At 36.6% G+C, this 17,308-nt stretch overlaps 2 protein-coding genes across 2 annotated transcripts in view; one reads left to right on the top strand and one right to left on the bottom strand.

The window, feature by feature from the left end:
- Positions 1–17,308, top strand: part of CACNA2D3 (calcium voltage-gated channel auxiliary subunit alpha2delta 3) — a 487,274-nt gene that overhangs the window by 404,847 nt on the left and 65,119 nt on the right. The gene's annotated exons all lie outside the window — the stretch shown is intronic.
- LRTM1 (leucine rich repeats and transmembrane domains 1) lies at positions 1,788–11,742 on the bottom strand. Its single transcript, XM_009284492.1, has 3 exons — positions 11,679–11,742; positions 5,153–5,749; positions 1,788–2,221 (listed from the first exon to the last, which is right to left on the bottom strand). The coding sequence occupies exons 1-3, from the start codon at positions 11,740–11,742 to the stop codon at positions 1,788–1,790; spliced, it is 1,095 nt and encodes a 364-aa protein (XP_009282767.1).

The following is a 17,308-nucleotide window of genomic DNA, read 5'->3' as shown; positions in this document are numbered from 1 at the left end:
GGGGGGGGGGTTGGGAAGTTTGGAGAATGTGGCCTTACAGGAAAATTTGAAACAGCTTGGTTTATTTAGTTCAGGACAGAGAAGAATGAAGAGAGCCTAATAATAATATGAAGTAATTAGCAGTTGAAAAAAAAAAAAAAGGACAGACAGTAATTGATTGTTTTCAGTGTCTGCTAGATTTAGCTTAAGACTGAGATGCTTAATTTTCTCTGGACATGAAAGTAACTGCAGATGCAGGAATGAGCTTTAATATTTAGGTTGCAATTATTACTAAGTAGATAAGAGCAAGGGTTACGTGACTCCTGCCATACAGCCCATTACTCAGTTGAGGCTGTTACTAGAATAGCTACATAACTTGATCTTGGTATCCATCTGTTGGAAGGAGAGTGGAGGTCTCTGAATGCCACAACACAGCCTCCTTTTGCTCTTATGGCAGACTGTTACTCAGCCGTTGTCCCCAAGTCTTCTGCCCAATGGAATAAATGGGCAAGATTTTTGCCAAAGGTTTAGGATAGATGCTAAGAAAAGCTCCTAGACTATAAGCATAGTTGATTTCTGCATTAGCTACCTAGACAGGTCTTTAACCCTGTCACTGGAGAGATTTAGAAAACACATTAGATATCTGTCACAAATAGCCTAGATGTATTTTATCTAGTCTTGGAAAAGGTAGATGGAGTTGCTGATCTCTGTTGGTTGCCTTAAAATAATTTCTAAGAATTATTTAAAAATTCTTCTGTACATTCAAAATATTCTTTCTGTTCTAAACTTATATTACTCAAATGGTTTTGGCTCTGATTTCCTCTGATGGCAAAACTGCGCTGCAGAATGTTAGGGTGGACCCTCGAATGAATTCAGCTGAATGTTCTCTCTGTGAGAGAGAACGTGTAAACATGCAACTATATTATCCTCCGTACTGAAGGGCAGCACTGTGATGGGAGCTGCATCTGCAGTCATGGTATTTGCAAAATGGAACACTTGTGTGTGGATTTGGGAATAAGAAGCTTCAGAAATGTCTGTAGCGAGCATGTATGCCAGCAGGATAACGGGTAGTGTCTCTTCATATATGCTAGATGTGCTCATTTCAGTGCTTGTATCTGAAACAGCGTAGCATTTCTTCTTTCTTCAGCATTTTCTCAGCTCTCTTCCCTACTCAGTAATTTTAAAATGATATGTGATAGTTAAAGAGGTGCTTCCTATTTTCTAAGTTAGACAATGGATGCAATGTTTAACTGTTGTCTTCTAGGGCAGATTGGAAGGTGGAAAAAATGTATTTGGAAATGTTTTTAACACATGTTTAAGTTATCAGACTGGCCGGTTCTAAAACTGATTGTGAATTGTATTTCTGGATACATACCAGGTATTCTACGATCTTAAAATATAGTCAGTCATTTGTAGCTATTTTGTATTTTTCTTTGCAGAAAGCTCACACGTGTCGGCTGCTGACAGTAGCTGCATCATAACTCATATGTTGTACTAATATTATATCAAGAGCTAGTAATGGAGAATGGAATACTTTAAAGAGGCTACATCAAGATTTCATTATCTCAAACACTCAGCCTTAAATAGTGGCTTCAGAATATACATACACAAAATACAAATAAACTTATATTCTTCTACATAAAGTCTTAATATATATTCCAAAGAATATATATATTTACATTTAAAAAAAAAGTGAAAAAGCAATTTAAAAAAAAGCAGTAATTACTATTAAATCAGTCCTATTTAGATTCTAGGCCTTTTAACTGAAGTGAGGGCTTTATTTTCAAGGAACCAAAGACAGAAGTAACTCAAGCCCAGGAACTATCAAATGGCTCTTTTTCCTCGGGAGTCCCATGCTGTCTGACCGGGGCCAAATGTTCTCTGTGGTATTTAGCAGTAATTGCAGCATAGGCACAACCATAAACAGCAGCTGCCAACATCATTAGACACACAATTCCACAGACAACTCCAGTTATTACTACAGTGGCAATTGCATGACGCAAACTAACAGGCCTTGGCTTTGGTTTGGGTTCACAGTTGGAACGGCTGTTTTCCCCGTGTTCATTGTGATGAGCATGCTTCAGAGAACTTCTGTGCTCAAAGCTATGGTGGTGAATGCTAGCCAGATGAACGTGAGCTGTCGTTAGAGGGCATGCCCCAAACAGCTCATAAGGAACTTTGAGGAGGTCCTTTCCCTTCCGAATCCCTGGCGTTGAGCAGATAATGCCATCACTTATTCCTCCTGAAAAAAAACAGATTTATGGTCTTAAGATTTGCTGGTTTCTGAATTATCTTAATGTAAAATTAACAGAAACCTGAAGTAAATTTATCATCAGCTTTGACTTTATACTTTTAAAGATTTATCAGTGGCGAGATTATTACACTTTAGCACTCATATAAAAAAGTATTTGCAAGAAGCAATTCATCAGGAATTGAGTTATCTATGATTGTATGGGTGTAAAAGTAAAAAACAACAGTAAGAACTGAGTCACAGATGAAAACAAAGAGGTATTGTTAACAGCAAATTCATCCCATTCAAATTCATACCATTATTTCTTTTTATAAAGAGAAATGGAAACAATATACTTAGTAAAGATTTCCCACTTGATTGAAATATTCCATGAAATAGTCATTGTTCTGACATCATATGCTAACTGTAATGAAGCAAAGAGAAAGTTCAGTAAGTTGTATGTATACATGAGCAATTTTTTTGAAGCAAGGCTCACGGTAAGAAAATATACAGAGATCTAAAGGAGTTAAGATTAATCAATCTATTACCCTCAAATGGTAAATTTCATGATTGCTTAGAGCCAGCTTCTGCTCTCTCCCAAAGGATGTTTTTAGTATAACAGGAAGTAAAGTAGGAAGCCTCAGTCCTGGTAAATCACGCAGTTGTTCCTCAGCATGTAGAGGAACACACGTAGCCTTCAGGTTTCTAATTAGTCCGTACACCACGGCTTTAGGGGAATAGTGTGTCAAGGAGTCAACAAGGCCAAAAACAATGTTTACATATTTTAAAAATTTAACTAATCAAATCAGCTGAATTTTCTTCCTCTTCTCTATCCAAAATAATCCACCTTTCAGCTAAAGCCAGGCATAGAAATTTTCATCCTGAAAAGACTTTGTCTGAGAAAGTAGTGAATACAGATGGACCCAAACTGACATCTGGAGACTACTCCACAAATATTGATGATATTCCAAGACAGATATGAGCATAGCAGCTTGTCTCTTGGTCTTTAATAGCCAAACCCAAAGCATGGTTCCAGACACCTCCAATGTGTTAGTTTGAATGTGGCTATAGGTAAAACTCCAAATCCTGCAACTGTGATCGTTCTATGGATTTAAGTAACTAAATATGTGTGCTTGGAATAGAAGACTGGAGTCCCACCTGAACTGAAGCATTCTCTCTAATTGTTTACAAGTATGCATCAAATGAATATTTTTTTAGTTGGATTAAGCTAAAAATACTGAAATCTTTAGAGTTATATTGGACACAACAGTCAATACTTTTAAATTCAAACAATTTTCCATCTCTAGCAATATTTTGTTAGGACTTGCAAGAAATCTCTGTAGAACCACAGTACTATTTTATCGTAAGTATACAATGTAAGTAATGGGAAAGATTAATGTGCGGTGTAACTAATTTTTCTTCATGTGATTAACACAAGTAATTTTAGGGAAATATGAATGTAGAAGAAAATGTAGTATTTGGGCTTCCTTTAAAACTTGTAGCTAAAATGAATTTGTAAATTCCATATCACTTCATTTAAGTAATCTGTGCAGAGTTTGGAAAGATGGAAAGGCATCACGGAATTTCTAATCAATGTTGGTTTTTGAAATAAATTACAATACTTATGCTGCTGGCAGAGTAATTAAGATAATCTGATATGTTTATCTTGGATCATTACACTCTTCTCACAGAGAAGTCAGAACCCCTGCTGAAATTTGTTGTAGGGAATGGTTCCAGCATAATACAACTAAAGCCCTGGGATAATGTAATATTTTACCAATCCAAAATATTAAGATTTTAACCCTGAGAGGAGTTTGCCTTTTGTGTTTTCTAAAAGGTTGCTTCTGGCAGCGGCTTTATCTCACCCAGAGACTATTCCTGTATTAATTGTGTCCCTGCATAGCCAGTACAGTTTTCCAGCTGGCCTGTAGAGTCCTGATGCCTGAAAATGGCAGTCCATTCAATCACAGGCAGCATGGACCATCTTCACATACGCTGTGTTGCAACATGCTCCGTGTCACTTCCATGCACAGATAGATAATCAGTAGTTTGATCACATGCAAGCATCAAAGCCTGATTTAGAGAAAAGCAAATTGCCCTGCTGTTCTGAATTCTTAGAGTCTGAACGTACCTCCTGGGAGAAAGAAATTAATTTCTTTTAATACTTAATTCCTTTAGAATTAAATCATATTCTCTTTTCTACAGCATAACTCATGAATATATTTAAAAGCAGGTGTGACCAACATATGAGGCTACTTTTATTTATAAAATTCACTTTTCCCCATGTGATGGCATTACACATGTCTGTCAGGAAATTGTCAATCAATTTAGTACCTCTTCTGGTTAACAACAGATTAGGAAGCAATACTAGGCAAGAGTAAACTTGACCAAGGTGTAACATACATTTTTAGGTAAAGTATTCTTAAAATATTGAAGAGCTACTAAGTGATAATTTGTAATTAAAATCCTGAGTTCTCTAAAGTTAAATTGGTATTGATATCTGTCTTGATGTTTACCCTTATGTATCAGGTAAAAAGCTTTTAAACAGTAGGTTGGTTTCTAGCAAAAATATACCATTAGAATTAAAGCAAGTGTATGTGCACAAGTATACTTGTTATATATAGAGAGATATGGATAGATATGTATACACACACTGTACACATGTATTTCCAGAAAGTATCTGTACATACTATATGATTGTGTGTGTATACTTTATCTTTCTCTTTGTACTAATATAAAGTTCCTCTATGATTCTAGTTTGCCACCTGTATTTATGAAAGCACCTATATTCTGACCTATGCATAAGAATATATTTTGGTGTGCTTATTTGAGGGGGGTGATCTAAGGTGTGGGGTAAATTGTACTGTAAAAAGTAGTGAAGATCAGTTAGATGCTGGTTAAGCGTTCTCATGTGCATTGTATGTAATGAGAAGAATTCCTTACCTCTGTATAAAAAGCTCTCCAGCCACAGTTTCAGCCCAAAGACATTACAATTACATTGCCAGGGATTATCTTTGAAAAGAATCACTTTCAAGTTTGGAAGTGACTCCAACAGAACTCTTTCCATTTTCTGAAGTTTGTTATGCTTCACAGACAGCAGTGTTATATTCCCTGTGCTGTTTCCAAAAGTCTCAGGCAAACGTATAATGCTGTTGGATGACAAGTCCAGTTCTTTTAGGTGTGGGAGGAAACTGAAAGTCTTGTTTTCTATATAATGAATCAAATTTCTGGTTAGGTTTAGAACCTGTAGATACCGTAATTTTTGGAAAGCACCTGGTGCCAAACTTGAGAGAGAGTTATTAGATAAGTCTAAGATTTTTAGCAACGGTGTTGCAGTGAATGCATTTTGGTTGATTCTCCAAATACGGTTATTCTGCAACTGTAGTATCTGAATTTCAGGAGGTAAACGGGCAGGAATTTCAGTAAATCCTCTATCCTTGCAGTCTGCAGTCTTTGAAGCTGTATAGCATAGGCATTTGTCGGGACATCCATGAGCTGCATATATTAACAAGATGACACTCAAAACCAAAAGCCAATTACCTGTATCACAAGTGAAAGAAGATTTAAAATTAGTTTAAAATGTTTGTCTTTTGGCAATATACGGGTCATTAACTGAGCAAAGAATATACAGCTCCATAATAAACATTAATGTAGATAGCATAAAGAGAGTTCATTTCTTTGATAATACATTAGTAAATTACAGATAGTGTTGAAGTACTTTTATAATGCAGAATGAAGTTAGTGCTTCCATGGTCTTAAAAAGAAGTACTTCCCATGGCTTTATCTTAAGTACAAATGGTTTTCAGGAGGATTTGCCATCAGCAGAGCAGTGATGTTTGAAGAGAATGTAACAGAGTTTCTAAAATTATTAAATTGGAATGTTTCTGTGGTAGTAACAACTTCGAGCCATCTTGTGTCAGAAGAATTGCAAGTAGAACTTTTATTTTTCTGTGTTTTTACTAATTGTGCTACCTGAAAAGAATTAAGTAAACGTGCTGTAAAAAGAATAACAAGCTTCAAAGACATTGCTATAAAAACAGTTAACAGTACTTTTTCAGCAATCCAGATTCTGTAAGTTTGTTCTTTAAAAGATGTATATTTATTCTTATTGCTTTAATTCCCTTATCTGAATGCCAGCTGTACTTCCCATAGATATACGTTTCTACACAATCAGCAAACATTTGTCAAGAAGCTGTTAAAAAGATAAATGAGTTGACAGGAGTACTTAGTAAAAGTTAGTATTTAGAATTATCTTCTGCTCCCTGATGTTCAGGTCAGTTTTAACTGAAAAAAAAAATAGTTTTTACCTTTCATATCTTGCTAATGATCTTACTTTGAAAACAAGGTGGCACTTTAAGCTATGTTCCTATGATAAATCTTTTTGTAACACTTTTGAGATGCCTCAAATAATTTTTACTATTTCAAAATAAAAAACATTTTAGTTAGTTACTACTTGAAACCTTTGGAAATTAAAGGACATACTGCTTATTGACTTACAGAGATCAAACATTAATTAGTAACAGGGAATACCATATTAAAGGAATAACAGTGTATGATTATAACATTGAATATGACAAATGTATAAATGAAAGTTTTATTCTGAGACTACAGTTTAAGTCACAAACTGCTCATTAATTTTCACTCAAAAATGAAATTATTTTTATATTAAAATTATACATAATCTTCTGCAATACTGAATTCAGCATTCTTGCAAGCAAGGTAAGCAATACTTTCAGTTCATTACATTGTTCTGCAACAGTTGGCATCAGAAACTGAGACACGGTTTCCAATGTAGCGTTAAAATAAACACTGCTTGGCAAGGAAATGCTTAGACAAGAGAAAAAATTCATTATTAATCTGAATGCTTCGATATCTCACCTTTCATTCTGCTTTGCTTGCTCTTCACCTTGCAGAAGATTCAGTCCAGTTTTCTGGTGTACAACAGTAACAAACACTTTGTTCTGATTCCCACTTCAAATCTGTAATGTGCTCATCCAGTTTCCTTTCTGTGTTTTTTTTTTTTAGATAGCATCTGTGGCTTGTGTAGAAGTGCAACTATTTCTAGTGAGTTACTCCATCAGCCTTTGATTCTTTCTTTACCACAGTCTTTCCCCCTCCGCCGACCATTTATGACTCTCAGAGACTTACTCTGCCTCTTAATCAGTCAACAGGCCATGCAAAGAGTGTCTGTCAACTCTAACTGGACAGCTGTAACATACAAATAATGACCTGATAGCCTTGCCTTTTCGATTTATTTAATCTGCCTCAAATGCAAGGCACAAAAATAAAGCCGCCTTTTTAAATCCAGTATAGTTTCTGAATTCTGGCGGATTATTAGCTATGCTGTGTCAGTTTTTGCAAGATCAGATGACTCTGAACATGGATTCTGATTATCCTGGGCTGTGACTGGAGGCAGTGGAGTGTATAATATCACTAAGAATAGGCCTGTGGGTTGATGACATGGTTTTGACAGTGCACTTGTTTGCTCTTCTAAGCTTATTCATCTGACATCCATTAGTTGTGCTGACAGGATTTTCTTGCATGGGAACACAGGACTGGTGGCTCCTTCCATAAAAATGGTATACATACTGGTATGGTCACCAAGAATACTGAACAAATTTCTTTATTTTCAAAGATATTGGAAAGAAATGGCAGATGATATTTAAATTGTACTTCATGTGTTTGTATGGTGCCTTGACTTGTCCTCTTGTTACTACTTCAGTACAACTCATTCATACTGTACCATCTACAACAATAAAAGGATTAATGACTTGTGACTTTGAAGGAACTCAAAGGAATGAGAGATCTGGTATAATAGAGCCTTTCAAGGCCATATCACTCCATCTGTTAGCTGTCTTATGGAGAGGGAAGTTGTGCAATCAAAAGCTTTCAGACCTATTCTTATATGTAACATAGCTTTCTTGGGTTCAGATTCTGCTTTTAGGTGCTTTTGAAAAGGTCACACAAAGCTCACTTTCTAGGGCAAAATTTATATGCTATAGGCAATGCTATGGAAGGCATCATGGAAAAGTGAGATCATCAGGTCCAAACTGCTGCTGAAAGCAGGGTCTTACAAGAGGTTACCCAGGGTCCTGTCAGGCTGAGAGTTGGATATTATCAGCAAGGGAGATTCCATCACTTCTCTGGGCAACCTACTCCAAAGTGTAACTGTTCTCAGCATTAATAATTTTGTTTTACATCCAGACAGAGTTTTCCTTGAAGCACCTTGTGTCCATCACCTCTTGTCCTCTCACCATGCATCCTTGTGAAGAAAGTAACCCCATCTTCTCCATAACTACCTTTTGGTTACTGAAAGTCTGTGTTTAGATCCCCGCCACCCTCACCCACAGGAGAGAGCTGTAACTGTTATTGTATGCTTTGCTGAATTGTTTCTGACACCAGTCAAGATACCCAAAGAAACAGTGAATACTGCTGAGCAGTGAAGGAGAATGTAGAACAACTGACGTTCTGTAAAGTAAACATGACTGTTCATCTCAAGGATACTAGGATTACTGCTACAAATGGCAGACCATACTGTCCTTGACACTCTTGATGAATGACACATCATCCCGATACAGGATGAAAGTCTGCGATTTAGTGTAGAGGAATACTGTAGATGTAGATTACCTGGTACCATAGTCATACTAAATAACTCCAACTTTACAAAGGAAGGGGGAGATAAGTTTAAAGATCAGCTGTAATGTACTTTAAATGAACGTCAGGTTAAAGCAAAAAGCTTCTCTAACCTTTGTCGCACAACACATTTTTTTGCTATTTCCTTTCCCAACCCATGTATGTGCAGACATATACAAACATACAAACAGACCTATCTTAAATAGCACCAGTGAATCATTTTAAGGAAGACAACTAAATGTAAAAAGGGCTATTATAAAATATCATCGTCCTTAGAAGTTGTAGCCTTGCTAGCTGCACATACTCTGCTTTGCTCTTTCAAAGAAAAAAATTTAGGTCAGATACTTGTTGCTTGAGATGACATCCTACTGTCCTTGCAATAACTCATCCCTTGTATAAATGATAGCCCTTTTCATGACTTTTGATTATATTGCAGGAGGTACTAGCTCTTACGTTATTGTTTTCTGGTATGATAAGACATTTTTACACTTTTAAATTCTCTTTGGTATCTAAAATTTTATTTTGGCTCATGAATTCAAAGGGTTTATTTTTTAAGCTGTTTTTCCTTCTTAACATGTTTGCTGTTGCTGACCAAGTGAGTTGACAAGCTCCCACAGCAGTTTGTGTCATCTAACAGAGGGCTTAAAGAATGTCTCTTAACTGCCTCTCTTATTTTAGGTAAGTCCTTGCTACTATAATTGTATTATTTTTAGCATGCGCCATATTAAAGAGATGTTCACAGGACAAGGTCACTGAAAGTTAAGCGCTGTGGGAGGTTCAGTTCCAACAATAATGCAGAGGTTGTTTTATGTACTCTGAATTATGGTATAAGAAGTTATTACTTGTTTTTAAATCTTCATGCCGAGTTCAGATTTGGAAACGTATGATTAAATCTGTCGATTTGCTTTTCATGTAGATGTGGCTATTTTTTCCTTATATTGAGAACTCTGAATGCACGTGTTTTGTAAACAGAAGTTTCCCCAACCTATAATCCATGTCCTATTCCCATTTATTAGAAATAATACTTTGGTTATGACAGAGAAGTCTGATGTGGTGAAAATTATAGTTGTGACACAGGTAGAGATTTGCCAGAAACAGAATAACCATGAAATCTACTCTACTTCTGGCCTTTTGAACAACCAGCAGGATTCTTTTCAGTTGTCTGATGTGGTGCAGCAACTGTGTTATTGTGCCTGCCTAAATTAACTTGTGCCTTGTAACAAGATATGTTTCCCATTGCAAATAGCAAGACAGCCCAATGAACTAATATCCTACCCCTGTTGGCTGGTGGGGGCAGTTCAGTGTTTGCTTTGCCAGCAAATACTGTTGCAGCAGTTACTGCCATCTGCTTTAAAGGAGTAGTATGTGTAAGAATAATCTCTTTTACACAAGAACATTACGTTAATTAAACTCTAGCAGAAATATTTCGAATATTTAAAAGCTACAGCATTTGGATTCCACTGCGTTGTATATCGAGTCCAGGCAGACATGATTATATAAAAAAATGTTCCTAAGACCACAGCAGACAATTCCTATACATTCTTTTTATTAGATTTATTTTCCTTATGCTTTTGAGTGGGAAGGTATTAAAACTGTGACACTTACAGGGAAATCACATGTGCTTTCTCCTTACTAACGTGTGTCTCCAGATTGGTGAAACAGCTAAGCTCTTGCTGAAGACCCTAAATGCAACTCCGGGCAATGCAGACTCCTCTTCATTTTGGTTCAGGACAAAAAATAATTCACATTTGTTAGTGAAACAGCCCACACCTCTGTTGTTAAAAGTCTCCCCCTTTAATTGGCACTTAGAAAAAATACAGTACTGCATCATGGAGAAAGATCTTATCCTTTCCCAGCTACGAGTCAGAATGCTGTGCAAAGATGACAGGACATGAGGAACCCTTGAATCGCTCATGCTTTTCTTGTACTTGTACTCTAAGAGCTCAGGACCCTCTCAGCTTTTGCCTGGCAGGGTACTAGGTTTTCAAAAGTCGACAAAAATTAGAGGAAGGCCCTGGATCCCACTTCTGCCTACGTTTCACAAGAGAAGAATAAGCCAATGGATCAGACCAAATTTGGCTTGAGGAAGATTTATACCTTAAAAAGATGGCCATATTTTCCAGCAGAGGTGGGTGCATGGATTTCTTCAGACATCATATTGCTTAGGTAGGATAAGGGGAGAGTAATACCAGCTAGAGTTTAATAACATCGAATCTTGGTTATCACACAGCATAAAGAGACACCGTGATGTCTAAAAATTTGTTTGCGTCTGTCCTTGGCAGTTGTTATGAATTGTTTGGTGATATCCCTTCAAGGTGAGAAACAGTATTTTGTAACTCTCAAGATGAGGAAACAGGCAGGCAGTTGTGATTTTGTATTTTGGATCACTGACTTTGAGGGGAAGAGCCCAGTTTTCTTCTTTTCAGTGGCTTGTTTTGCCTTACTCTAGATACATCTGGTACTTGTTTATACAATGCATAATTAATCTATGAAATGCATTGTTGGAAGTTATCCTTGGGCCAAAAGATTAGTAGGATTCATATATAATCTGAAGCCGTAGTTACCTCATGGGGCAAAAAATCATTTAGAAGGGGTATAAACTTTCACTCTTAAGGGCTTTAATCAACCACTAATGACACGAGTCATGGAGAAAAACCTTTCCCTGTGGGCAGGGTTTTTTTTCCATAATTATTATTTATGGGAATTTTTACACCTTCCTCTGACACCTCTAGAAGAGGCCAGTGTATGAGATGTAATAGTGGACTAGATGAACTGGAACATGCTGCATTCCGGGTGGAAATTTACAATGGGGGAAGGGATAGCTGGGCAGACTTACAGCCTGCTAGTTGCAGCAAGCTGCGAACTGGTGAGGTGTGTGCTGTTGTGTCGGGCGATATCATTGGGGCTGACTATCTGAGCACCTCAGTTTAGGTCAGAACTCTGTTCATCCCCAGACCGCTCTTCTGGTTTGGACTGGAAAATTCTTTTAACATTCATATCCAGGTCTTTGCTGGTAATCTATAGGCAACTGTTTGGGTCAGTCCTTTGCAGTTTTTTTCAGTTTTTTGCTCCACTAAAGTGATGCAAGACTTTCAATCATTACGTAGATCAGTCAGCAATTTGTTGTGATATCATAACTCTAATATAATGTCATTAGGGGTTGGTTTGGCTTGTACTCCTTTTCCCATAACTAAATGAGCAGAAATACATGAAGGTGAGAAGGGGTTACTTGGAAAATGCTCAAGCACCAGCCTTACATTATGCTTCGGTAGGTAGAAAGTTTATTAGAAGGGAGGCAAGGCCTTCAGAATGAGGAGAAGCACAGGGAATAGAGATGCTGGGCTTCTTTACCTTAATTGCAAATTAGATGAACTTGCAGCAAGGGGCAGATTATGTGTCAGCAGAATATTTGTTCCATCATGGATAGCAGCGGGGGGTGCAGATTCAATTTTCAATCATTTTCTGACTAATGACAACCACCTGTTATATATGCTGAGCATCCATAGATATAGATAAAATGTATCTCCAGTACAATTAGAGTTAATGAATGAATTCATTTTGCCGTTGTTGTAAATAGAAGAATAGATTGCTTGACATAAAGCTAGTAGAAATGAAAGGAATAAAACCAGGAGCTAGAAAAATACATGTAACAGGACAATACATAAGGACAGGTGTACATTTTGTTTTATCTCAACATTTTAGATGCTTCTTGTCTGCTCTTAAACATGTTAAAATTGAGATCACTCACTGTCATTCTAGGTACCTTACTCATTCTACACTGAAGACAAAGTTCTTTTCTAAGCTTTTACTTAGTGTTTTTGTTTTCTTATTTTTATATTTAATATGAATTTCTATTCATGGTCATAGCTCACCCTGGACTCAAACTTAAGAACAAAATACAAATCTCCTGTGCATTCTGAATGGTTGATTTACTAGGCCAGTTCTTGTAAGAATTGGAAGGATTTTTCTTGAACAACTTCCTGTAAAATGTTGAAATGTTCTCAGTGTATGAAGAAAGATTGTAAAGTGCAGTAAATGTTTCTTAAACTGCTACTCACCAATTGTGCTACAAAATAGAACTCATACTTCATTAATTCCTTTTGTGCTTTTAAGGCAAATCGTAGTAGCTAAGGAAAACTCACTGTTAAATGTTGGGAACTCCTGTACTTACAGGCTCAAAAGGACTCTTCCTCTTTGCCCTAGTAGTCACTTGAACACGGGAACTTGCAGAAGTAGGGATGACATTTACTGCAGTAAAAAGTCAAATAATTAAACTTCTGTTATTCTTGCAACACTTTGGAAATAGCCATGGGATTTTTTTTTCATTAATTTAAGCAAGGTACTAAATAGCCTGACATTAAAATTATGCAGCTGATAAACAAATATGTAATTTTTGTGGATTTAAACGTTGGCATATACTTAAGTATTCTATTGGGTCAGGAACGATGTGCTCAGTAGCTTTGGATTCAAGCTTTGATGGAGTATCTCCCTTTGATGGAGTCTTTCTACAAGAGAAAAGCTTGAAGCCTGTAACTCCTGAAAGAATCTTAATTGTCTTGCAGCAGGTAATGTATGATGTACCATCTGTCAACTACTTTATAATGTGCATGATACCAGACTATAACCCTCTTCAATACTGGTATGTATCAGTTGTAACTAGCAGACCTCTGAATATGATAGATGAATAGAACCTGGAACGTGAGTGTTCGTTGCTTATGGAACAATTTCACAAGTGGAGTAAGGATATTGTAAACTTTTTCCATATGACTCCAATGAACAAGAATGAGCCAGATACCTATAGTTGCTGCTGATGTTCTTCAATAGCAGATAAGTTTTACAAGGCAGTGCATAGTTTGCTGCTTTTCTTGTTTCTTTGTCCTCTGGATTTCTGTGTCATCCCTGCTGCTGTAACTGCTACAGCACCAGGCACCAGAAGTCCTCTGTATATGACGACATCCTAGAGATCACATGGCATGCTGTTATCTTGCCCCCCACTCCTATTTTTCAATCTGTAGGCAGGTGTTAAACACCAAGTGTGTTTTTAAAATACCTTTTTCTCCACAGAATGTTTTAAATTAAGTGACAGGGTAAGTCAGGTATATAGATAGACTTCTCATCCCTCAAGTTTAGCTAGTTGTGCTGTTTTCAGACATGATAAATCCTTGGGAAACTTAGCTAGTATAAAGGATAATGATGTTTCTGTTCAGAATTTGTAAAATAGACCACTGAGAGGTCTTTTTCCTTTGGGGGAAAAACTCTTTCAGACTGCATTTTATTAATGAGAATTACAATGCTGGAAAATCTGGTATAGATTAGCAAAGAACAGTAAGAGTGTATCCAAATGGAACTGGTTGGATAATTAAGTTCCTTTAATAGGTACTGAAATTTAAACCTCTTGATCCCTCTGACGTAAACATAACTCTTAAAAGTCATGGAACTTGATTCTAAAAGTGTAATGTGGGAGAGAAATAGTGGGATGATGATTAAGGATTGCTGGAAAATCTGGTATAGATTAGCAAAGAACAGTAAGAGTGTATCCAAATGGAACTGGTTGGATAATTAAGTTCCTTTAATAGGTACTGAAATTTAAACCTCTTGATCCTTCTGACGTAAACATAACTCTTAAAAGTCATGGAACTTGATTCTAAAAGTGTAATGTGGGAGAGAAATAGTGGGATGATGATTAAGGATTTCAGACACCCTGTGAGGAAATTTATGCAGGAGTAAAACAATAGGCATTTAAATAAAGCAAAAAAACCCAAACAACCAAACCAAAAAACCCCACCCAAACCTGTAGCTATGAAATATAAAAGGAAGCTTTAATAAACCCCTGTTTATATAGGTGTGCAGTTTATACCAGCAGTAATGAAGCAACTTGACTGGGATAACCTAATGGCAAGTAAAGGGCACTAAAGATTGAAATCTTCAAGGAACATCATGTTTTTACTATTCCTACACTTTTTTACCTGTTCATGATTATCTTGTCTGTTTTGACTATATGTTCTTCTGTATGTCTGTTTTGGTTTCCTATTTTCATGCTGAGAATCACAAAGGCCCTCATTCTATGGTTTCTTTTCTCATTAATAGAATATGTTTTTTTCAATATTGATTACAATTTATAAAGTATCTGCAGTGTATAATATTTGCCTTTTCTTGACTTAGTAAAAAGGAAAATTGTTTACTGAGATTTAATACAACTGTTAGGAGGATCATACCTGATGGTATGATGGCTGACATGCTGTCTGCTAAGTAAGAAGGAAAATGTTTTAGTAAGATAGGCATAAATGATGGAGTCCTGACAGCCATAATACCGAGCTATGCCTAGTTTTTGTTTGTACTAACCAAAGTTATCTGCAAGCTTTTAACTGTAGTTTCTGTTTTACTGTCCCCTAAGATGCTGAAGGATGAACTTTCTGGGTCAAGCACATGCATTAGTTGAGAGGATAACAAATTTATAACAGTTGGAATGCCTGTAGGCAAGTATAAAGAAAAAATACTGTATAAAAGTAGATTATTAGCCCTAAAGTTCAGGCAGCATTTGAATGTTGATCTCATCTTTTTGTCTTCCATGTTTATATCTGACTTCTGCTTCATCACCACTGAGTGATGCTAAAGTATACAGGTAATACATATTATCATTTAATATAATCCCTTTTTATCCAAAGGCACTTCTATTTTAATACTATTTAATTTAGGGCATGATCTCAAAAGTTCCCAACCTAGTTGAGCTTCCTCTGTTCATATAGCTATAGCTGTCTTGGTCAAAAAGGGTGTATTTTGATCTTCTTTGTTTGCTTTCATTCCCTTCTGCAGTATGTTATTTTGGAACATAATGGCAGGGCTGACCTTGGTTACTGATGTTTTGGGTGAGACTTTTTATCATTTTCCCTTTTCAAAATGACTGTGCGTTGCTCGGTGTCCATTTTCTCTCCATCTCTGTGTTTCAGCACAGTTAGAAGAGATGAGTTCAAAGAACAGTACTACTGGCTTCTGTTTCTTAAAGTACTCATTGAGAGAAGTAGGCTAACTGCTTTTAGAAGTTGCAGTTATGCATCGTGTGCCTAGTTTAGTGGACTAATAATTTCCATACCTGTGTTTTTTAGTGTCAGTAAGATCTTAAATAGGTTTTCATTAGTTACTGCTACAAGCTTCCTTTCTGTAAACCCTTTAGAAAGAAGAAAGAGCAGAGAGTTCTCTCTGTAATTTCTAGTTCGTGATGATTTGGAGATGTCATGTTCAAACATAGGCACTTAAGTGAACATTTGTATTTCGTGCAACTGAAGGGAGCTGTAATACAGGCTTTTCCATGGAAACTAAACACTTTGTCTACTATATGCCATCAGCTGGTCATATCTTTACATATTGTTGCTTTCTTAGCTTTGGAATTAAGGGATACCTATTTTAGAAGAACTGTTCTGCAGACTTTCTTAAATTAAAAATGTGAAAAGAGTTTTGAGAAAGAAGTAGACACCAATTTATCTGAAGGAGTCGCATAATGCTTGATTCTCTGTAATACTTGGTCTGAATGGAACTTGGCTGAAGTCAGTGATGCAGAACAACATTTCAGTTGCATCATAGTACAGTGCAGATTTACACTACAAAAGTCAAAAAACTGTTTATCTCCAATCCTCTTCATTGTAGCGTCACAGTACTTTGCTAAGGCATGTCTTACAGCTTTAAATTTTCCTAATTAAGACTTTGGGCCTGGTTCTTCTCCTAAAATCTTAGGGAAATCTTTCATTGAAGTCAGCAGAGATAAGATGAAGTGTAATTTGTACCCTTTCATCAACGTACCTTTTGAACTGCAAGTGCGAGTATGGTATGAGCTTTCTGTTTTTCTGAATAAGAATACTATGAAATGGTGAACAAAATTGACCACTCAAAGATTCAAAACTTTTTGGACCTTTTTGGACAGATGATGGCACCTGTCAGACCTAGGTTTCTAGAGTTCTTGTGAGGCTAAACATGTGGGGGAAAAAAAAAATCACTTCTGAAAGAGAGTAGCTGTTTGATTTTTATTGCTATTCATATAGTATCTTTAAGATTGATAATTACGGTAAATTAGGATGAAAAACTAATTGTGGTGGACAAAAAGAAATCTTTTAATCAATATGCTGCTTCTCCACTGAAGGTAAGAGACAACAAGAGAGAAGGCTCAAGTAGGCAATGTTAGCCTTTAGAAGAAGGAAAACATTTATGAGTGGACTTATATGCTGCTTCTCCACTGAAGGTAAGAGACAACAAGAGAGAAGGCTCAAGTAGGCAATGTTAGCCTTTAGAAGAAGGAAAACATTTATGAGTGGACTTCCTTTATTTCATAGAATCATAGAATAGTTTGGGTTGGAAGGGACCTCTGAAGGTCATCTAGTCCAAGCCCCCTGCCGTGGGCAGGGACATCTTCAACTAGATCAGGTTGCTCAGAGCCCCGTCCAACCTGACCTTGAAAGTTTCCAGGGATGGGGCATC

The sequence above is a fragment of the Aptenodytes forsteri genome, unplaced genomic scaffold (genome assembly GCF_000699145.1).
Source record: "Aptenodytes forsteri isolate BGI_AS27 unplaced genomic scaffold, ASM69914v1 Scaffold53, whole genome shotgun sequence".
In the NCBI taxonomy this organism is placed as follows: Eukaryota; Metazoa; Chordata; class Aves; order Sphenisciformes; family Spheniscidae; genus Aptenodytes; species Aptenodytes forsteri.
This window is presented reverse-complemented; position numbering and strand designations above follow the sequence as displayed.

What these genes read in the sequence shown, in the direction of transcription:
- LRTM1 (XM_009284492.1), bottom strand. Translation starts at nt 11,742, where the DNA reads ATGATATCGCCCGACACAACAGCACACACCTCACCAGTTCGCAGCTTG. An exon ending in CTTGCTGCAACTAGCAGGCT is followed by an intron (nt 5,750 to 11,678) that starts GTAAGTCTGCCC and finishes CTTGTGATACAG; the next exon opens with GTAATTGGCTTTTGGTTTTG. An exon ending in GGAGAGCTTTTTATACAGAG is followed by an intron (nt 2,222 to 5,152) that starts GTAAGGAATTCT and finishes GTTTTTTTTCAG; the next exon opens with GAGGAATAAGTGATGGCATT.